Genomic DNA, 24,370 nt, shown 5'->3' with positions numbered 1-24,370 from the left:
CACACACCCCTGTGGGGCCCCCGTGTTAGCTAAGCAATGTCATAAAATTAAAATACCAGTCACAATATCACATTACCAAAGTTTGTTTGGTGGAATGATAGATTTAGTCAATTATGGAGCCTCTAATTTCCTCTTCAGAATATTGAGTATGCACAAAGGGTCAATTGCATAAAAAAATTAAGTAATCTATAAGCAATGTGGAGTTGAAAGTTCTACAAAATCTACAGTATTTATTCCAAAGTCAAGCCCATTTTTTTACCACTAGATGACAGCATTGATTCACTAGAGAAGGGCCAATATTACTATACCAGTTACATATACACGCACAGTGGTACTGGTACAAATTATATTTCTACCCCCCCCTTTGCCCTCAGAACAGCCTCAATTCATCGGGTATAATATGACGAAACATTTCAACGGGATGCTGGCCCATGTTGACGTTGACTCCAATGTTTCCAACAGTTGTGTCAAGTTGGTTTGATGTCCTTTGGGTGGGAGACTGTTCTTGATACACATGGGAAACTATTGAGCGTGAAAAACCCAGCAGAGTTGCAGTTCTTGACACAACCGGTGCAACTGGCACCTACTACCGTATTCTGTTCAAACGCACTTAAAACTTTTGTCTTGCCCATTCACCCTCTGAATGACACACATAGACAAATGTCTTAAGGCTTAAAAAATCTTTCTTTAACCTGTCTCCTCCCCTTCATCTACACTTATTTAAGTGGATTTAACAAGTGACATCAATAAAGGATCATAGCTTTCGGCTGTATTCACCTGGTCAGTCTATCTCACGGAAAGAACAGGTGTTCCTAATGTTTTGTACACTCAATCACAGAATTTAAGCTCTGCTATTCAGTTGAATTGAAATGATGTGCACACATACAACACACTCGTGCAAGCACGCACGCACGCACACACACACAAACCCTCTGCCCCCTCCACATCATAGAATTAGGAATGAAAATACTAGAATGGACATGAACCTTCTTATGACGGGGTCAAAGGTCAGCCATTTTGTCAGGGAGTTGGTCAACGATGGTTTGCCAGTGCTGTGATAAGATATGGTGTAAAACAATGTATGTTTGTTAACTAGCTAGCAAGACAGCTTTAGTTGAAATGATGCCATACATTTTTCAAATTAACTGCCAATATGTCAACATTCAATTCAAACAATGCAGTCAATCCACAGTCATACAATAAATGAGGTAAAGAAGTCAATACAACAAAGACCAGTGGGGGATAGAAGAAGGACACCAGGTTTGCGCACATTCAACAAATTTGATCGAACAAAGTGGATATTCCTCAAATCCGTCATGATTGATGTTTTGTAACAGGCCCACAATGTCGTTACTAAAGTCAGGCGTGGATTTATTTGGCTGTTTTCACTGCATAACATTTAGAAGTTGTCCCTTTTCAGGTTTAGAAAAAGTGACTGCTAAATGCTAAGTCCCATATAAGTTGGTAACATAGCTAACAAAGAGAAAGTGGTGATGGTAGCAGGGACGGATTACCGAACGGGCACGGTGGGCAGATCCTTACTGTCATTTTATTTTTTGTAATTTGAAATAGATTTCTAAGTCTTTTAGTAAACGATTGTAAAGCCCAACCTCCAGGGGGCCCCCAACCAAAAAAACAGCAACATATTAACAAATAACAGTGAAATGCTTACTTACAGGCCTTTCCCAACAATGCAGAGAGAAATAATAGATAAATAATAACACAAGGATAACTACACAATGAGTATTGATAACTTGGCTGTATACACAGGGTACCAGTACCAAGTTGATGTGCAAAATGACAAAATGTTTCGAATTGCAGGCAATTTGCTTTAAAGCTGCACAATTATCTCTCAGCTTCATGTCAAAATGTGTAGAACAGCATTATAAAACTGCACATTTTACTCTCTGACCCATCGTAAAATGTGTTAAAATGCAGGAAGTTAGCTGTTTTCTGGAGGTAGGTGCCCTAGGGGCCTCAAATGTGGTAGGCCGGCCATGGTTGGTAGTCAAAGTCGTTTTTAACTGTAATGCAGTTGATGACATGAACATGTATTGGGGTTGACATCCATACAGGCATTGTACACCAATTTTTACTTCAACATAGTCTGAAATGCACAAAAAATAATAGCCTAAATGTAAGCACGTTTTGCTGGTTGGTCAATGAGGAAATTCAGGATCTTGCCACAACAGCATCTTTCCCCCACGTGTTTCCATGGCATATTTCCATTGTTTTGGTCAAGTTCCATTGACCTCTTTACCACATCTATGGTTGAAATCAGTTGATGATAGGACTTAGACAAGTTGTAAATGCAACAAGTACTGATATTGTATCATGTAATAACACACAGCTTTCCAAGAAAAGAAGAATTGAGACATTTATGGTCTGTTTACATATATTTTATGGAGACAATTGGTATGAAACCCTAATAAACTGTATCTATAACGATATATCACAATATTTTAGGTTGACAATATTTCTATTACACAATTTGTGATATATCGCATGACTTACTTTCATTTTCTTCCTTAAGTAAAATCAGGAAATGCATCACCTATGCTTCTTCTGCCATTCATTCCAATTAGACTGGTTTTGGATTTCTCCCTGAGCACAATGGCTGCCATTTTTACCCCATTCTGGAACTTTGAGGGTTGATGACATAGCCCTTCTAGTAATTTAATAGGATCTCTATGCTCCACATGCTCTCAGATTCCATTCCAATTTCCCCTCTGCCCCGATACCCATATTACAGAGATTAAATGACACAGCAGTTTGCTAGGCAGTCTGCCTCCAGAATGGCTTCGGTACAATATAAACACCAATTCATCACTATCTGTCTGCAATCAGAGCTGTAATCTGGAAAGGCATCCGGCCTTGTGTTCAGTGTTCTTGTCAGAAAAGTTACATTTTTCCAAACGCAACAGATTCTCTATCATCCAGGGTCAGAGTGATCGCAGAGTAATATCATTCTGCAACATCCGACAGGTAAGAGAAGGAAACCCATAAGACCTGATTTATTGCTGCCGTAGCCTATATGTTGTTCTGTCTGTGTGTACAGTAGATATTAAAAGTTCAGAAGAAACTGTAACCTACGATATCACCTCCAATCATTTCTGGTGACTCCATAGCTTCAGGTAGAGGTTGGCTGACCATGCCTGCATGGCGTCTGTGTGTATAGTTGTGCCTGGTCATTGAGGAGGCAGAGAAGGAAAAGAGAGAGAGTGTGTGTGTGTGTGTGTGTGTGTGTGTGTGTGTGTGTGTGTGTGTGTGTGTGTGTGTGTGTGTGTGTGTGTGTGTGTGTGTGTGTGTGTGTGTGTGTGTGTGTGTGTGTGTGTGTGTGTGTGTGTGTGTGGAAGGGTTATGGCAAGAGCAACCCCACACAGATGCCATCAGGTCCGCTCTGCTCCACTTTCCATCTGTGGCAATCTGCTAGAGGGGGGCTGAGTGATGGGGGGATGGAGGAGGGAGAGGATGGAAGGAAAGAGTGATGTTGTGGTGTTCAAGGGCGTCACTGTGCTTGACACAACCCGAACAGAAGGGAAGGGCTGCTGCTTTGGGTGTGCCACACGCCACACCTGCTCTGTCACTAATGTCAGATTCAGTTTAGTCCCGCTTCCCAGAAGACTGTGAGAGCAGACATACACAGTACAGTCATTGGAGCAGACAGAGATGGCTCTACCAGTGAAAAGGCCCTGGCCTTATCCATTAGCAGGACAAACACAAAAACGGACCTTGGATCATTGCTTAGGGGGAACCATATTGATATCTCTGACTCACACGCACCCCTGATGCCTCAATGTGGCAAATTATGAAACCATTGCTAGTTCTTCAGTCTAATTGCCGTCACCATGGTTTATTAAGCCTGGATCCGCCTCTTTCTTGAGCAACCAGGTCACCCGTGATACAAGTCAGTAGTCGACGTCCATCCAAATCTGAGGACATCGGGTGATGACGTGGAAACCGGCCACTAGGGGCAACAGTGAGCACTGTTACCTTCAGGTAGGTTTTCCAAACTTTAACCCTTACCTTAACCATTCGGAGTTAATGCCTAACCTTAAGATTTCGGAGTTAATGCCTAAACGAAACCATAAACACTTTGAAATGTGATGTTTGCAACAACTTAGAAATTTGACGTTTCAGAAACATAGACGAACGTCTCATTCTGATGTGGGACTGTGAGAGCTAGTTTTTTTAAGATCAAAGACTGCATAAACGGAGCTGTGCAAATACATCTTGAATGACTTTGATATTTATTTGACTCGTAATCTCTGGCATTATAGAAAAGGGCCCCATTAATGCTTGGCAATGTTTTTTCTCCCTCTGACAACTTCATGTCCCATTTGGAGGGTAAAGATGCAGCTCTCAGAGAGCCAGGGAAAACCTTTGAACCCCTCCGAGGGAATTAAGCAGAAGTTTTATTTTCCCCATGCTAATCTGTGACTCGCTGTCTCTCACCACCACATTCAGAGAGGGGATCATAATCGTCAGCACTTCAATAACTAGCGTCCCCGCTAAATACACATCTTCTTATTAAGCTGTGTGTGTGTTTGTGAGCATATCTGGCAGTGTCTGGCTAGTATCTTTTGTGTGCTGCTGCGGCTGCTTCTGCTAGGAAATGCTAAGATTTGGGGCGCCCATAGCCGGGGCTTTGCTGTGTGTTTTCCATCTAATCTCTGAGTCTACAGTCTTGTCACACTCTGCCACTCCCTCTTTCTCCTCTCTCCGTCCTCCTCAGAGGCAGACAGGAGATTTACGGATCTGCACCCAAATATCAAGTGGATTAATCAGGAATGGAGAGCGGGAGCGTCATAAATATCAATGAGAGGTGGCAAGATGAGAGGAGGTACCTGCTCCTCTCCGTGTCCACACTCTGTAGAGCTATTAAGCGTTTATTAACACGCTGGATTAACCCAATAACCTCTATTTAAAGAAGATGGGACATGCAGTCTATCTTAATGATGGATTTCATAGGGGTCACTCCTAAAGGGAATTGGGAGCCAGGGCAACAATGCCCGCCTCCACCGCTGAGTGATATGGGGCGAAAGCCAATCACCTTTCACCTATGAGGGATCTCTAGAGAGTTACTGTCCACCCTCTTGTACAGAAACCGTTTGGTGTGCTTAGTGGGGATATAGAGGCCCAAACTGCTTAACGTTGCAGGTTGAAGTTAAATATATAGAATGGGCCATTTATGCTATGTTAACCTTCACCTTTCACCAACCAAGCACGTCCCTAATACAACGTCCTGTACTGCAACAGCAGATGAGTTATTTCTGAGTATTAACATTAGAGTAAAGAGAGAGAGAGAGAGAGAGAGAGAGAGAGCAATGAATAATACGTCTTATTTAGGAGGAACAATCAAGCCCCTCAGCTAATGAATATGACAATTGTATGAGGGGCTGGTTTAACAACTGTCAACATGCCCTGTCAATTCTAGCCCAGTGGTTGATGCTATCTCAACACCTCTCGTTGATAACGCCTGCTGCCTAGTCCCTCAGGGGAAGCAGACACATTACCATATGTTCCTATCATCCTGAAAGCATCCCTGGAGCTTCTGGAGTGTCTTTGTTTGGCTTGAGTCTGCAAGGGGAAATAGTAGGAAACAAATAGCGTTCAGCCATTTCAAACCATCTGCATCCACCCAGCCCATGGTATATCAGTTCTCTGAGAACCAATTTCCTGGGAGAATTGGTTGTGTGTGCATCAATATTACAGTTCTGGATAAGACGGTTTAGTCTTGGTTCGGCTCATATTTTGAAAGTTTCCGCGTCTATGACGTTCACTAAACAAGAGACCAGGCCCAGATGACTTTAGGTTCAGACATTGATCTAAGGTCAGTATTGTGCATTTTCCCAAATGGATTTGAGAAGGGTAGACTGACCCTAGATCTGTGCCTAATGTGTAGTGTCTATCCATAGCTATATCAATCCACACCACCAGCCACAGATCACAGCCCTAACCAAGTCTGAAATCACTATGACAAAGCCACAATCATAACAGACTCAGAGAGATAGAATGATAGGAAGTAGAGGACAGAAGAGATGGAGCAAGATGGAGAGGGGAAAGAGACTGAGAAATTGATTTCCCTCCAGCTGCATGAATCACATTGAGTACAAAAAGAACATTATCAAATCAATAGGTTTAATATAGCGTGTTAGATGAAGACAAAGGCATGTCTGATGAGGGGAGTTAACTTTGACTGATGGCACTGGGACACATCAATATAGTCCATTTGCCTTTGGAGGAAGGATAAGCTATGTAGAATGCAATAACACAACTCACAAACCTCTATACGACTTGTTATAGGCATAAATGTGAGGCTCATGTATGTGTGAGTGTGTGAGTGAGGGACTGAGTGAGTGAGTACGTGTCATATGTATGCCTACACACACACTCATTTTGACGATGCAGCTGTGATTGGGTATGTCTGCAGGAATGTCTGTGTGTATGTGTGTGTGTTTACAGCGCCTTCAGAAAGTATTTATACCCCTTGACTTATTCCAAATGTTGTCGTGTTACAGCCTGAATTCAAAATGGATTTCTTACCCAACCATCTACACACAATACGCCATAATGACAAAGTGAAATATGTTTTTAGAAATGTTTGCCACATTTATTGAAAATGAAACACAGAAACCTTTGGCAGAGATTACAGCTGTGAGTCTTTCTGGGTCAGTCTCTAAGAATTTAGCACACCTGGATTGTACAATATTTGCACATTACATTTTTTTTTATTATTCAAGCTCTGTCAAGTTGGATGTTGATCATTGCTAGACAGTAATTTTCAAGTCATGCCAAGTCAAGCCAATACAAGTCAAAACTGTAACTAGGTCACTCGAAAACATTCGATGTCGTAAGCAACTCCAGTGTGTATTTGGCCTTGTGTTTTAGGCTATTGTCCTGCTGAAAGGTGAATTTCTCTCCCAGGGTCTATTGGAAAGCAGACCAGGTTTTCCTCTAGGATTTTGCCTGTGCTTAGCTCTATTCTGTTTCTTTTATCGTTTGCTCCAAAATAGCGCTTTGTATTCAGGACATACATCTAATTTCTTTGCCACATTTTTTACAGTTTTACTTTAGTGCCTTATTGCAAACAGGAAGCATATTCTGTACCGGCTTCCTTCTTTTCACTCTGTCATTGAGATTAGTATTGTAGATTAACTACAATGTTGTTGATCCATCTGTCAGTTTTCTCTTATAACATCCATTAAACTTTGTAACTGTTTTAAAGTCACCATTGGCTTCATGTTGAAAACCCTGAGCGGTTTCCTTCCTCTCCGGCAACTGAGTTAGGAAGGATGCCTGTATCTTTGTGTGACTCGGTGTATTAATACACCGTCCAAAGTGTAATTATTCACTATGCTCAAAGGGATATTCAGTCTCTGCTTGTTTTCTTTTTACCCATCTACCAATAGGTGTCCTTCTTTGCAAGGCATTGGAAAAACTTTCTGGTCTTTGTGGTTAAATCTGTGTTTGAAATTCACTGCTCGACTGAGGGACCTTACGGATAATTGTATGTGTGGGGGGTACAGAGATAATGTAGTCATTCAAAAATCATGTTTAACACTATTATTGCACACAGAATGAGTCCATGCAATTATTATGTGACTTGTTAAGCAAATTCTTTTCATTTTTAATTAGTTAGTAAAAATATCTAAAAACATAATTCCACTTTGACACTATGGGGTATTGTGTGTAGACCAGTGACACACAATTTCAATTTAATCTATTTTAAATTCAGGCTGTAACACAACAAAATGTGGTAAAAGTCAAGGGGTGTGAATTTCTGAAGGCACTGTATATTTGTGCGTCCAGCAAAAATTACACCATTTAAATAAGACGCACACAAAGAGAAGGTACAGGACAGGACAGACTTAAATTTATTCAGACAAACATTGTGGAACTGTTACAATAAAATAAAGGTATTTTCAGCCCATAACATCAACATTCCATTATAACTTCAGAAGGGGGAAAATAAGACACTCTAAAACTCACTGCACTATGCTTCTATGGAAAGAGCTTCTGGAGTCTAGCTACATTAAGGACAATCGATTTACACACCTCAGTCTGCAACTGGACAAAGCCACAGTGCCTTCACACGGCAATATATTACCCTTTAACATTAGTCATTTTTTCTCTTTACAAAGTAAAAAATATATAGAATTAACAAAGAAGACTTTTGCAAACATGGCCATTTATGTGTGTGTTTGAACTAGATCGTGTGTGTGTGTGTGTGTGTGTGTGTGTGTGTGTGTGTGTGTGTGTGTGTGTGTGTGTGTGTGTGTGTGTGTGTGTGTGTGTGTGTGTGTGTGTGTGTGTGTGTGTGTGTACACTCCACTACGTATTTATTTGGACAATTCCATCATTTTGGATTTCAAATCAAATGTGTTATATGCAGCGACATTACAGGATGACATTTTATTTGGCGGTATTTTCATACATATCAGTTTTACTGTTTAAAAATGAACACACTTTATGTATATAGTCCCCCCATTTGAAAGTGTCATAAGTATTTGGACAAATTCAACGGGAATAATGATGAGTGAGAAAGCTTGAGATGCACAAAGATTATACCCCCAACACATGCTATCCTCCATTACTAATAACAGGGGACGTTAAAAAAATTTGGAGGGGGGGGGGGGGATGATATTTACACCTATGTAACTTTCTCACTCATCATTATTCATGATTAATTCATGATTATACGTAATCATGGTAGCCTCCACGTTAATGTAGAAGCGTATAGAAACATATTCTCTTCTTATTTACAATAAAAGTGACTCCAAAATGACACAATACATTATTTACCATTCATTTCTATTGGGCACAACATAACACGAAACACAACCAAAGAAAACCGCAAATGCATCCAACAAACCTGGGGAGTCACAAGCTTGAGTGCCAGGAACATGGGACCGAATACAAAACTTTTGACTAAATCTCATACACTATAAGTGAATTTGTCCAAATACTTATGACATTTTCAAATGGGGGGACTATATACATAGCATACTTCCATTTCTGAACAGTAAAATAGATATGGATGAAAATAGCCTAAAATAAAAGCTGACATTTTGTACTGTCGCCACATATAAAACATTTCATGTCAAATCCAAATAGCTGGAGTATTGAGCCAAATTAAACATTTTAGCTTCACTGTCCAAATAAATACGTAGGGGAGAGCATGTGCGTGTGTGTATCTGAGGACATTTCAGCAACAGCAAAGGACCTTGGGATTGCATGTAATTCCGCTTCTGTAGACGTTTGAGTGACTAGGGCCAAACAGAGGGAGGGTTACTCAGCTATGTACACAAGCAGGCCAGGCAAGCGAGGGACAGCAGTGACATCAGGACAGGGCAAGGGTCAGTTATGACATCATGAGAGGGCAAAGGTCAAGTGCAGGTTGATTGCAGAATCAAAAGAAGAGGCCTTACACTGCTACAGCAAGAGATGACTTAATACACACATGTTACAAGTATGTTACAGTCTGTGTGTGTGTGTGTGTGTGTGTTCGCGTGTGCGTGCATGTGTATTGTGTTAGCGGGAGGTTTACTGTCTCTCTGGCTGATATACACACAGAGAGATAAGAGTTGAAGATGCAAAGGGACAAAACACAAAAGGGTCATCATGCATGCTATTGACGTGATAAACAAACAACCAATCAATATCAGGGTCAGAGGTCACTGTGATGCAGTGATCAGTTGTGACTAGATGAGTTAATGTTGTGATCTGAAAGGACCAACCGATTGATTAATGGACAGAGGGAGAAATCCCCCATCAGTTTTTAGTAAATACACAGATATACTGTATATGAGCATGGGCATGAGAGAAGGGGATAAGGAGTGGACTGAAGAAGGTAGAAAAGGAAGCGCAATAAGGACAGAGACCAAAAAATGGAGGATGGGGATTAGAGAAAGGGAGAGAGATTTGAGGGAAGGAGGGAAAAAAAGCCCCGAACCCAAAAGCATCACTTTCATCCCCTGAGTTCCTCTTCCTGTCCCCAGATTTCCCAGGCTCCTCTGGGAGAAGAATGAGATGAAAGGCCGACTCTACGGGTGTCGACTCCGAACTATAAAAACCAAAATAAGGGAAATTAGATGAATGAGAGGAGCGCCACGGCTGTAAAACTCACTCATGCATTCCACCAGCGTGAAAAACAGAGCGGGGAGAGGGAGCGAGAGAGAGGGGAGAGGGAGCGAGAGAGAGGGGAGAGGGGAGAGGGAGCGAGAGAGAGGGGAGAGGGAGCGAGAGGAGGGGAGAGAGAGGGAGAGAAAGAGGGAAAATAAGCGAGTGACAGAAAGTAAAGATGTGCGAGAGAGAGAGAGAGAGAGAGAGGGAGGGGGGAGTGAAAGGCTGTGAGAGAGGTAGCAGAGGAAGAGAGCGAGAGCGTGAGATCTGTAAAGTGAGCAAGCAGGGTTTGGTCGTGATAGGCTATTTTCTAATTAGCTGCGTGCCTGCCTGGAACTACACTTGGAAAACATCCGTGTTGCTGAAAAGTAGAAGAGCTCAGCCGTCTATTCTGTAGAGCTGTTGTTTGTGCTAAATGGACCAAAGTGTCAATCACAACAGACTCTCACACGTGAATAAAAAATCTGTTCAAGATCGCTTCCCACTGGCCGAAGCACGCAAAAGCAATGTATCGTTACGCTGCATCACAAGCCCAATGAAGCATATAATGCCCGGCTCAGACCTGTGAATATATGCGTCCAACCATCCAAGGCCTGTCATTATCAAAGTGAAATGTCACTAAGCATTGTGTGTGTGTGCTTATACTGTACCAGTGTAACGCTTATAACTGTTCATAAGCCCATCTTATGGGTTACGCCTATCTCATCTGGGTTTGTGGGGTAGATACATTACGATAGCTGACCTCACTTGACTGCAACCCGAAATATTCTGAAATAAAGCAGGAAGTCATTTAGAATAGAAGCTATACTACAGCTAGAATATTTCACTTCTTATGTCAACATTACAAACCAATGGCTACAGAAATAAAACTCCACGACAAACAGAACTATTATGGTAAAACATTATTTTTAAACTCCTGCTGCTTTTAGTAAGAAAAAAAATCAAAGCGAACTGTTAAAATGAAAGAAAAATATATTTGTGTCCGTCTCAAAAGCTGCAGGCCGGTTTGTGGAGGTTTGAAAAAGGTTAGAGTAATGGCGCCTGGGTACTTTGTGGGATTTCTCTGATCTGAAATTCCACAGACAAAGCGCTCGTCTTCACCTGAACCAAAGTACAAAACTGTTTAAAAAAATAAAAATAAAAAATCAAATGAATGGAAAAACAATATATATGTTTTGAACTTTCAAGCTGAAGACAGAGGCTGCTATTCAGTTAGTGGCTCACAGCGTCGTTTTAAACTTCTAAAAGCTACATTAGAGGAGGTCTGCGCGGCAATGAGACAGCAACAGAAGAGAGCGCTGCAGCAGCGAATGTGGGCATTGTCACCAAATAAACCAAACTAAATGTGTATACTCTGGGTTACATATCTGGCTACACAAACATGTCTTCAGCAGGGGCGTAGTAGGGGAACATGCAAAAAAAAACACAATCACTCTTGCTGATTCTAGGACACCCTGGAACATTCAATAACAGCCAGAACAATATTCTCAAGCAAAGAGCCTATAGAGTATTCTGGAACCCGAGAATATGGTATTCTAGAACATGAGGAGGGAGGACGCGAGTGGAACACAAACAGGAGAACAGCCTCTGACAGAAGGGCCAGGGAACGGAACATATTCCTGTTGTGAATGTATTTACACCAATGTGTCTATGGCCTCAAAGACAGACACGAAACTCTCAGAAACACAGGCAGATAAAGAGAGAGAAAGGGGAGATGAGAGAGCAAGAGAGTGAGAACGAGGCTATAGCAATCGGTGTCAGTCAAAAATGGAAGGGTTTGGGGACAGTTTAAGCAGAGGGAAACATAATAAAAGAGTCTTTGTTTGAATTGAATAGGTCTCCATTATCTGAAGAGAGTAGGAGGTGGACACATTATGTGAAGGTTGAGTAGGACGGGATTAACGAAGAGAAAGCTTCAATGAAGTTATGAACAAGAGGAAGGAAAAGTCAGTTGGACATGGACTGATGCTGAGGGGTAGGGGGCGGGATGAAGGAGACGCTGGAATGGCTTCAGGTCTGTGCAGAATTAACGGGAGTCCCTGGTTGGTTGATGGAAGAGCAGGTGGGGGCAGAGCTACCAGACGTAGCCAATCTCGTCATATTTGTCATCTTCCTCGTCCTCGTCATCCTCAATGGCCCCTCTGGGATGGATCCGGCCCCGCCTCTGCTTCTGCCGGCTCCTCCCACTCCGAGGTGGCTCCTCCTCCTCCTGGTCGTCAAGGAGAAGGACGCCACCCCCGCTGCCAAAATCCCCCGAGGTCTCTTGGTCCTCCTCTACACAGAGACAGGGAGATAGACAGGTTAGAGACAAAGACAGAGAGACAGACAGGTTAGATATTGAGACAGACAGATGGGTAACAAAGAGAGAGACAGGTAGGCAGGCAGAAAGTCAGAAACTGAAAGACAGAGAAAGAGAGACAAAATACGGCTGAGAAAGGCAGACAGACCGACAGACAGACAGACCGACAGACAAACAAGCAGACAAACAAACCAATCCACATACAGCTTCCTCTAATCGAGACGTGCTATTCCGACAGCACAATGCACGATGAGTGTAAATAACGTCCTCTTCCTCCAGTGGTCCGTGTGAGCCTGAGCTCTACTTTATCCCAGCTCACCATCTCAAAGCATGAAACCTTTCAAAGGAACACCGTTGAATCCCAAATACATGAGCGGCGAATCAGAGGTAGCCAGAGGCATTCAGCTATAGATAGATAAGACTTCACAGGCTGTTCTCAGGTCTGTCTGGGTGATTACACAGCTTCTATTAGCAGCAGGGTTTACCACACCGACGTTCAGTCTGGCAATTGTCACAGCAGATTAGTCTCCTTGTAAAATGGAGCTACGCTTCAGAGATAGGAGTACATGCAAATGCCCAACACTCCACAAACAACAACAGCATGACAAAGGCATCGTCTGTTCCTCTAAAAGGCCCGGGGAGTATTTCTTTCGGGGGAGACACATTTGCGCCGTAAAAAAGTCCCTAACAGAACAGAGACCTTGTCATTGAGATTCCCCGCATGCTTCAGTGGTATCTTTAAAGAAAGACTCAGCGAGCCTGCTGCCTCCAGCACCCCAGATTACACAGACCTAGATAACACACGCACACACAGCAACACCTGTATCACAGAGCACACTCATAGAGACAGACGGGACACATTGTAAAGAGAATGCTGGAGGTGTGTGTGTGTGTGTGTGTGTGTGTGTGTGTGTGTGTGTGTGTGCGCGCGCGTGTGTTTGCTTATGCGGAAAAGTGTTAGAAATGTTATGTTGTGTTCACATACTATGTGAAATCTTTCAAATACTTTGAGCGTTTGCTCTAGGCTGCCTGGAGTGCCAGTTCGGCGAGATCTTCAGTTTTGGTGCTATTCTACTGGTCCATTAAGCCAGGTAAGCTCAGTTAAACACATATAAAGTATTTGGAATGATTCAAAATAGTATTTGAAGCCAGCTCTGGTACATAGAGTACGAATATTGGTTATATGTGTTTATGTACATGATTTTGTGTGTGTGTGTGTGTGTGTGTGTGTGTGTGTGTGTGTGTGTGTGTGTGTGTGTGTGTGTGTGTGTGTGTGTGTGTGTGTGTGTGTGTGTGTGTGTTTGACTGATGGGCCTTACCACAGGTGGGGTTGCCCTGTTTTCTGGAGCCGGCGATCTCGTTGCCGTATTTGTCCACACACCAACACTGTCCAGTACTGCCATGACACTGGGTTGACTTAAAGTAACCCTCCTCAGAACAGCGTGGAATATAGGCCCCTAGAGAGAGAAAGGAAGGGAGGGAGGGAGAGTGTGTAGTGAGGGAGAGAGAGAGAGAGATTGTGTCAGAGATAAAGAGATTTGCACAGGCGCATAGGCATAAATGGGCCTGGTTGGCCCAGGCCCACCAAATCAGGTTGAGTTCTTTTTTATTATTATTCTCCACTTGTCAGTGTTCTAAACAGGATATTCTTAGTTTTTTTAACCTAAACACAGTACTTGATTTGGGCAGTAGCTCACGGGAACTGCATACCGGCACCTCAAATTTTATTCTGCTTGAGTCCCTGCACTTCCTATAGAATATTAGCTCAAAAGTATTGAGGAGTTCCTGCACAGAAATATAAACAGTAACAGCACCCAAAATGAGTACTGTCACCTATTTCAGTCCAAGCACTGGCCAAAACATGCAATTCGAAAATAATGGACGGGTTCTAGCATGAGTCATTCCACACTGATACCATGTGCAGTAAACAGTAGTAGTTATCACTGTGTAGGCTTAGCTAGCTAGCTAAAACTCATGAGCCAACTTGGCTAACAAAAACAAGTAAAATGGCCGAACAAAGCTCACTGTAAAAAAAATAAAACAAGAGACCGTGTGCAGAAAATAATTTTGGAGCATTTGCCAAGTTATTTTATATTTTGTTTTTTATATGTATTAGGCTCCCCTGGCATCTACTCTTCTTTAGGTCTAAACAGGGTTAAAACAATTACATCACAGCCAAACACAAAGCCAAAGACATTATTATGCTATTATGACCCCATTTAGGTTCCGCTTTAAATGACATGCAGCTTATAAAGGCTTCATAAAGCCTTCATAAAGACTACATTAATATGTTACAAATCATCTATAACCGTATGTCATGCTTTATAAAGGGTTCATAAATGTGGCATAACTGTGTGACATAACAACGAATGTCAAATGTGACACAACCCACTATGTCAAATATGACATAAACCTGTGCTTTATAAGGGGCGGAAGGTAGCCTAGTGGTTAGAGTTGGACTAGTAACTGAAAGGTTGCAAGATCGAATCCCCGAGCTGACACGGTACAAATCTGTCGTTCTGCCCCTGAACAAGGCAGTTAACCCACTGTTCCTAGGCCGTCATTGAAAATAAGAATTTGTTCTTAACTGACTTGCCTAGTTAAATAAAGGTAAAATAAATAAATAAAGGGTGGCACAAGCCAGGTCTTTAAGAGTTTATTTGGTAGATAACAGCTCTATAAACATTCTTTCGTGGTGCCCCGAATTTCTAGTTAATTAAATTTACATGATTAGTTCAATCAGGTAATATTAATTACAGAGAAATTATTTTATAGAATAGCATGTCATATCACTTAATCCGGCATAGCAAAGACACGACAGTAGGCTGTGAGTCCCTTGTGAAATACAAGAGCCATGATTTACATTGTTAATAAATGACTGCTTGACCTTCGGAATCAGGTGTTAAACGTTTTGTGTGCGATCGAGTAGCGCAGTAGTAAGAGTAAGGTGGCCTATGTTTTTATTGATAATTCAATTATGATTTGAGAGCTTCAATTTCGGCCCACCCAAATTTCTGCAGGCCCACCTACCAACAAACTTCTGGCTACGCTACTGGATTGGCAGAGATGAGATGGATAAAAAATAAATTTCTAAACAATCCTGTACTAAAATCAAAACGTACTAAAACCCAACGTGCTCATTGCCATGGTTTTGTAGGTTCTTGTGTGTGCAGAGGCGGAGGCAAACAACCAATTACTAGTGCCTAAGCTGAGACAACAAGCCATACATCCTGCTTAAAAAGGGACGAGTCACTTTCAATAACAGCACTCATGTGCGCAAGTGCACACCACAGTTCACACACAAACACACACACAAACCCATTACCCTCCTTTTCCATTTATGTGACCCAGTCAAAGGCCATTTGTCAAACTGTTTTTTTTGTGAGTTATAACATTATTTTGCACGATTATTGATGAGCACTTGGCTGAGGGTTTGAATGAGTTAGGGGCGGGGGTGTTTGTGTCTGTGTGGGCTATTGTTTGTCTCAGCTGGGTAATGTATTGTTAGTCTCAGCTGGGTAATGTATTGTTAGTCTCAGCTGGGTAATGTATTGTTTGTCTCAGCTGGGTAATGTATTGTTAGTCTCAGCTGGGTAATGTATTGTTAGTCTCAGCTGGGTAATGTATTGTTAGTCTCAGCTGGGTAATGTATTGTTAGTCTCAGCTGGGTAATGTATTGTTAGTCTCAGCTGGGTAATGTATTGTTAGTCTCAGCTGGGTAATGTATTGTTAGTCTCAGCTGGGTAATGTATTGTTAGTCTCAGCTGGGTAATGTATTGTTAGTCTCAGCTGGGTAATGTATTGTTAGTCTCAGCTGGGTAATGTATTGTTTGTCTCAGCTGGGTAATGTATTGTTAGTCTCAGCTGGGTAATGTATTGTTAGTCTCAGCTGGGTAATGTATTGTTAGTCTCAGCTGGGTAATGTATTGTTAGTCTCAGCTGGGTAATGTATTGTTAGTCTCAGCTGGGTAATGTATTGTTAGTCTCAGCTGGGTAATGTATTGTTAGTCTCAGCTGGGTAATGTATTGTTAGTCTCAGCTGGGTAATGTATTGTTTGTCTCAGCTGGGTAATGTATTGTTAGTCTCAGCTGGGTAATGTATTGTTAGTCTCAGCTGGGTAATGTATTGTTAGTCTCAGCTGGGTAATGTATTGTTAGTCTCAGCTGGGTAATGTATTGTTAGTCTCAGCTGGGTAATGTATTGTTAGTCTCAGCTGGGTAATGTATTGTTAGTCTCAGCTGGGTAATGTATTGTTAGTCTCAGCTGGGTAATGTATTGTTAGTCTCAGCTGGGTAATGTATTGTTAGTCTCAGCTGGGTAATGTATTGTTAGTCTCAGCTGGGTAATGTATTGTTAGTCTCAGCTGGGTAATGTATTGTTAGTCTCAGCTGGGTAATGTATTGTTAGTCTCAGCTGGGTAATGTATTGTCAGTCTCAGCTGGGTAATGTATTGTTAGTCTCAGCTGGGTAATGTATTGTTAGTCTCAGCTGGGTAATGTATTGTTAGTCTCAGCTGGGTAATGTATTGTGCCTAAATATACATCGGAAAGAAATATACGGTGCACAATAACCAACATCCCACCAAAAAAATTGATTGACAGCTGTCACTCCAGCAAACTGACCTATGAGACTCTTCCGTCGACCCTGAGTCTGAATCCTGTTCATCTCATTCTGGCAGGGCAGACCTGGAGCAGAACACACACACACACACACACACACACACACACACACACACACACACACACACACACACACACACACACACACACACACACACACACACACACACACACACACACACACACACACACACACACAGTTACATACAGAACAGGTTAAAATGGGCAAACGTTTTTCCATCACCAACAAACACCACTCTCTTTCTTTTTTTTGGACCGTCTTCACCTTTACTCTGTAAAACGCTCCCTCCCTTCTCCATCCCTAACTCCATCATCCCCTCCATCTTTCTCACCGTCAGGTTTCTGGAAGCAGTAGCACCACTCGTTGTTGGACAGTTTCCCGTCCTTGAAGGAGTCGCAGGAGTTGAACAGGGGCTTCATACACAGCTCATACTTATCCAGGTAGATGGCACTGAGCTCTGATTGGTCCAGCAGGAGGTCATAGTTCATGTCCAGCTTGTTGAACATCCAACCCAGAGAGTCCTTGCAGATGGGCAGGATACTGGTGTCAAAACCTGGGGGACGGGAGAGAGGGATGTTAGCGGGAGGTGTGTGTGTGTGTGTGTGTGTGTGTGTGTGTGTGTGTGTGTGGGGGTGGGGGGGGGGGGGGGGGTGCTTGTCTGAGGCCTTTTCAGTCTAAAACTTGAGTAAAGTGCTTGGAGACTGAGGGTGAGTTTGAGAGGGTTTGTTGAAATTTGAGTGTAGAGACATGCTGACTTTAGTTGAGCACAGAGGAGCACTGTCCTCATCATCTACTGTCCTCACGAGAACTGAAAAGAGCAATGGAATTTCAAACGGCAGTGCCATTTCAAAACGACATTATAATACACACACAGATAATGGAGTGACTCACGTCCTGCCGCTGAATCAGAGTTGGCAGAGGTTTTGAGGTCTCGGTTGGCATCGAGGTGGAGAACTCCGAACCAGTCCTTCAGTCTGGATGCTAGGCTATGCAGGTCCCCATCACTGCAGACTAAACACAGAGAGACAGAGACACACACCAGGGTTAGCAGGGAGGCAGGGAAATCATTTGAATAAAACAGACTATATTTTAAAGCCACATCGATGCAACATGACTGTTTGATAAGGTTGGGTGAAATAACGTCAGAACAATGTTGGCCCAACCAATTTTTTATTTTCCAGGTTGGCATCTCCTTGACCACACAGAGGACCATCAGACTGCACAGAAGCAGCTGAGTTATATTTCCCTTTCTGTTGCTATAGGAACACAAGCTGGTGAGTGAGTGTGAGAGTGGGTGAGTGATCGAGTGAGAGGGTGAGGGAGAGAGAGATAGTGTGTGATGATGATGGTTACACATTCATTCTGTCAGAGTGAAGGCTGGTTACACCTTCATTCTGTCAGAGTGGTGGATGGTTACACATTCATTCTACCAGAGTGTAGGATGGTTACACATTCATTCTGTCAGAGTGAAGGCTGGTTACACCTTCATTCTGTCAGAGTGGTGGATGGTTACACATTCATTCTACCAGAGTGTAGGATGGTTACACATTCATTCTGTCAGAGTGTAGGATGGTTACACATTCATTCTGCCAGAGTGGTTGATGGTTACACATGCATTCTGCCAGAGTGGTGGATGGTTACACATTCATTCTGCCAGAGTGTAGGATGGTTACACATTCATTCTGCCAGAGTGGTGGATGGTTACACATTCATTCTGCCAGAGTGGTGGATGGTTACAGATTCATTCTGCCAGAGTGGTGGATGGTTCCACATTCATTCTGTCAGAGTGTAGGATGGTTACACATTCATTCTGTCAGAGTGGTGGATGGTTACACATTCATTCTGTCAGAGTGTAGGATGGTTACACATTCATTCTGCCAGAGTGGTGGATGGTTACACATTCATTCTGCCAGAGTGGTGGATGGTTACACATTCATTCTGTCAGAGTGAAGGATGGTTACACATTCATTCTGCCAGAGTGGTGGATGGTTACACATTCATTCTGTCAGAGTGATGGATGGTTACACATTCATTCTGTCAGAGTGATGGATGGTTACAAATTCATTCTGCCAGAGTGAAGGATGGTTACACATTCATTCTGCCAGAGTGAAGGATGGTTACACATTCATTCTGCCAAAGTGAAGGATGGTTACACATTCATTCTGCCAGAGTGAAGGATGGTTACACATTCATTCTGCCAGAGTGAAGGATGGTTACACATTCATTCTGCCAGAGTGAAGGATGGTTACACATTCATTCTGTCAGAGTGGTGGATGGTTACACATTCATTCTGTCAGAGTGTAGGATGGTTACACATTCATTCTGTCAGAGTGAAGGATGGTTACACATTCATTCTGTCAGAGTGTAGGATGGTTACACATTCATTCTGTCAGAGTGTAGGATGGTTACACATTCATTCTGCCAGACTGGTGGATGATTACACATTCATTCTGCCAGAGTGGTGGATGGTTACACGTTCATTCTGCCAGAGTGGTGGATGGTTACACATTCATTCTGTCAGAGTGAAGGATGGTTACACATTCATTCTGCCAGAGTGGTGGATGGTTACACATTCATTCTGCCAGAGTGGTGGATGGTTACACATTCATTCTGCCACAGTGATCAATGGTTACACATTCATTCTGCCAGAGTGAAGGACGGTTACACATTCATTCTGAAAGAGTGAAGGATGGTTACACATTCATTCTGTCAGAGTGTAGGATGGGTACACGTTCATTCTGCCAGAGTGGTGGATGGTTACACATTCATTCTGCCAGAGTGGTGGATGGTTACACATTCATTCTGCCACAGTGATCAATGGTTACACATTCATTCTGCCAGAGTGAAGGATGGTTACACATTCATTCTGAAAGAGTGAAGGATGGTTACACATTCATTCTGCCAGAGTGGAGGATGGTTACACATTCATTCTGTCAGAGTGTAGGATGGTTACACATTCATTCTGTCAGAGTGAAGGATGGTTACACATTCATTCTGCCAGAGTGAAGGATGGTTACACATTCATTCTGTCAGAGTGTAGGATGGTTACACATTCATTCTGCCAGAGTGTAGGATGGTTACACATTCATTCTGTCAGAGTGAAGGATGGTTACACATTCATTCTGCCAGAGTGGTGGATGGTTACACATTCATTCTGCCAGAGTGGTGGATGGTTACACATTCATTCTGTCAGAGTGAAGGATGGTTACACATTCATTCTGCCAGAGTGGTGGATGGTTACACATTCATTCTGCCAGAGTGGTGGATGGTTACACATTCATTCTGTCAGAGTGATGGATGGTTACACATTCATTCTGTCAGAGTGATGGATGGTTACACATTCATTCTGCCAGAGTGAAGGATGGTTACACATTCATTCTGCTAGAGTGAAGGATGGTTACACATTCATTCTGCCAGAGTGAAGGATGGTTACACATTCATTCTGCCAGAGTGAAGGATGGTTACACATTCATTCTGCCAGAGTGAAGGATGGTTACACATTCATTCTGTCAGAGTGGTGGATGGTTACACATTCATTCTGTCAGAGTGTAGGATGGTTACACATTCATTCTGTCAGAGTGAAGGATGGTTACACATTCATTCTGTCAGAGTGTAGGATGGTTACACATTCATTCTGTCAGAGTGTAGGATGGTTACACATTCATTCTGCCAGAGTGGTGGATGATTACACATTCATTCTGCCAGAGTGGTGGCTGGTTACATGTTCATTCTGCCAGAGTGGTGGATGGTTACACATTCATTCTGCCAGAGTGAAGGATGGTTACACATTCATTCTGAAAGAGTGAAGGATGGTTACACATTCATTCTGAAAGAGTGAAGGATGGTTACACATTCATTCTGTCAGAGTGGTGGATGGTTACTCATTCATTCTGTCAGAGTGTAGGATGGTTACACATTCATTCTGCTAGAGTGAAGGATGGTTACACATTCATTCTGCCAGAGTGAAGGATGGTTACACATTCATTCTGCCAGAGTGAAGGATGGTTACACATTCATTCTGTCAGAGTGGTGGATGGTTACACATTCATTCTGTCAGAGTGAAGGATGGTTACACATTCATTCTGTCAGAGTGTAGGATGGTTACACATTCATTCTGCCAGAGTGGTGGATGGTTACACATTCATTCTGCCAGAGTGGTGGATGGTTACACATTCATTCTGCCAGAGCGGTGGATGGTTACACATTCATTCCGCCAGAGTGAAGGATGGTAACACATTCATTCTGCCACAGTGATCAATGGTTACACATTCATTCTGCCAGAGTGAAGGATGGTTACACATTCATTCTGCCAGAGTGATGGATGGTTACACATTCATTCTGCCAGAGTGAAGGATGGTTACACATTCATTCTGTCAGAGTGAAGGATGGTTACACATTCATTCTGCCAGAGTGGTGGATGGTTACACATTCATTCTGCCAGAGTGGTGGATGGTTACACATTCATTCTGCCACAGTGATCAATGGTTACACATTCATTCTGCCAGAGTGAAGGATGGTTACACATTCATTCTGCCAGAGTGAAGGATGGTTACACATTCATTCTGTCAGAGTGTAGGATGGTTACACATTCATTCTGCCAGAGTGGTGGATGGTTACACATTCATTCTGCCAGAGTGGTGGATGGTTACACATTCATTCTGTCAGAGTGTTGGATGGTTACACATTCATTCTGCCAGAGTGGTGGATGGTTACACATTCATTCTGTCAGAGTGATGGATGGTTACACATTCATTCTGTCAGAGTGATGGATGGTTACACATTCATTCTGCCAGAGTGAAGGATGGTTACACATTCATTCTGCCAGAGTGAAGGATGGTTACACATTCATTCTGTCAGAGTGGTGGATGGTTACACATTCATTCTGTCAGAGTGTAGGATGGTTACACATTCATTCTGTCAGAGTGAAGGATGGTTACACATTCATTCTGTCAGAGTGTAGGATGGTTACACATTCATTCTGTCAGAGTGTAGGATGGTTACACATTCATTCTGCCAGAGTGGTGGATGATTACACATTCATTCTGCCAGAGTGAAGGATGGTTACACATTCATTCTGTCAGAGTGAAGGATGGTTACACATTCATTCTGCCAGAGTGAAGGATGGTTACACATTCATTCTGCCAGAGTGGTGGATGGTTACACATTCATTCTGCCAGAGTGAAGGATGGTTACACATTCATTCTGTCAGAGTGAAGGATGGTTACACATTCATTCTGTCAGAGTGTAGGATGGTTACACATTCATTCTGTCAGGGTGTAGGATGGTTACACATTCATTCTGCCAGAGTGATGGATGGTTACACATTCATTCTGCCAGAGTGAAGGATGGTTACACATTCATTCTGTCAGAGTGTAGGATGGTTACACATTCATTCTGAAGGATGGTTACACATTCATTCTGAAGGATGGTTACACATTCATTCTGAAGGATGGTTACACATTCATTCTGTCAGCGTGAAGGATGGTTACACATTCATTCTGTCAGAGTCATGGATGGTTACACATTCATTCTGCCAGAATGAAGAATGGTTACACATTCATTCTGTCAGAGTGAAGGGTGGTTACACATTCATTCTGAAGGATGGTTACACATTCATTCTGAAGGATGGTTACACATTCATTCTGTCAGCGTGAAGGATGGTTACACATTCATTCTGTCAGAGTGATGGATGGTTACAATAAGATCCGACCCAGCACTGCCACCAGTGACATGGACGTGTGCGCACGCACGCGCGCGCGCACGCACGCACGCACACACACACACACGCCACCTGGAAGTCTCTCTAACTACCCAGAGGCATAGCACAGGGAAAGATGCTACAATAGTCACACAGCAGTGTTTCTCCCCTCTATTTCTCTTTAAATGGCCATAAATCCACGGCACCAGGATACAGTGGGTATGACAACACTTGATTATAAATGTATAGGGCTGTTAACTAACTGTAAATGCTGCCTCAGATCTGTGATTTCAAATACTTGTTTCCTCTCCCATCCTATCTGACACGGTCAATACAGAGCTGTCTATTTGACTGCTGAGGAAAACTACTCTCTCATCCGCAGCCTGACCACTGACAAGGTCTTCCAGCCAATTAACAACAACTGACTCACTTTCCGTCAGGATCTGTGTGTTTGTGCGTGCATGCGTGCGTGCGTGCGTGCGCCCGCCTGCGTGTGCACGCCCGCCTGCGTGTGTCTGTGTCAGCATGATTGACATGGCTTCTAGGATGAGAACTAATTGACAGTTTCATAATAAAATTAGGCTCAATTCCTCACTTCATACCGAGCAAGCCAATCAAAAGCCATCATCCTTGGCATGTCAAAAAGTCAGATAGAGAACATTCCAGAATGCTGAAAACTATGAACATTCCGGTAGCCTTCTCTTGCCTGGCTACATCTAAACAGACAGACACATCACCTGACACATATGGCGCTTAACTCAACACAGGGACAAACAAGTAAAGGATAGACTCACTTCCTAGGTTCTGGCCTTTCTAGAGAGTTTTTCCTAGCCACCGTGCTTCTACACCTGCATTGCTTGCTGTTTGGGGTTTTAGGCTGGGTTTCTGTACAGCACTGAGATATCAGCTGATGTAAGAAGGGCTTTATAAATAAATTTGATTTGATAGACACAGACATTCTGTGCATTGCCTTGGAAATAATGGACGACGCAGCAGGGCGAAGGCGGAGTTGAGTCCCATTGCAGAGTTCATTTTTCCAAGGTAATGTACAGAACGGAGGTGTTTATCCCGCTTATACCACAGTTGCCTAAGAAAACAAATACTAAAGAACATATTTACAAATTCATATTTTCTCATCTTTGGGTTGCTAGAGACACGACCCAGTCGTTAATTTCATTAGTTATTAATCTAGAGATGCGACCCAGTCGTTCGTTTCATTAGTTCTATATCTAGAGACGCGACCCAGTCGTTCGTTTCATTAGTTCTATATCTAGAGACACGACCCAGTCGTTCGTTTCATTAGTTATATATCTAGAGACGAGACCCAGTCGTTCGTTTCATTAGTTCTATATCTAGAGACGCGACCCAGTCGTTCGTTTCATTAGTTCTATATCTAGAGACGCGACCCAGTCGTTCGTTTCATTAGTTCTATATCTAGAGACGCGACCCAGTCGATAGTTTCATTAGTTATATATCTAGAGACGAGACCCAGTCGTTCGTTTCATTAGTTCTATATCTAGGGACACGACCCAGTCGTTCGTTTCATTAGTTCTATATCTAGAGACACGACCCAGTCGTTCGTTTCATTAGTTCTATATCTAGAGAC

The 24,370-nt window shown here is 42.7% G+C and overlaps 1 protein-coding gene across 2 annotated transcripts in view; it reads right to left on the bottom strand.

The window, feature by feature from the left end:
* Positions 1-7,854: 7,854 nt before the first annotated feature.
* Positions 7,855-24,370, bottom strand: part of LOC106604788 (testican-1) — a 248,527-nt gene continuing 232,011 nt past the window's right edge. For both annotated transcript variants that reach the window (XM_014199822.2, XM_014199823.2), the window contains 5 exons: positions 17,958-18,077; positions 17,398-17,619; positions 17,048-17,110; positions 13,744-13,881; positions 7,855-12,399 (listed from right to left, as the gene is read on the bottom strand). In XM_014199822.2, coding sequence (XP_014055297.1) covers positions 12,200-12,399; positions 13,744-13,881; positions 17,048-17,110; positions 17,398-17,619; positions 17,958-18,077 — 743 coding nt within the window. In that variant the 3' untranslated portion in view covers positions 7,855-12,199. The remainder of the gene's footprint in view (positions 12,400-13,743; positions 13,882-17,047; positions 17,111-17,397; positions 17,620-17,957; positions 18,078-24,370) is intronic.

Source organism: Salmo salar, chromosome ssa05 (genome assembly GCF_905237065.1).
Source record: "Salmo salar chromosome ssa05, Ssal_v3.1, whole genome shotgun sequence".
Classification (NCBI taxonomy): domain Eukaryota; kingdom Metazoa; phylum Chordata; class Actinopteri; order Salmoniformes; family Salmonidae; genus Salmo; species Salmo salar.
Note: the sequence above shows the minus strand (reverse complement) of the source record. Positions and strands in the feature narration are given on the sequence as shown.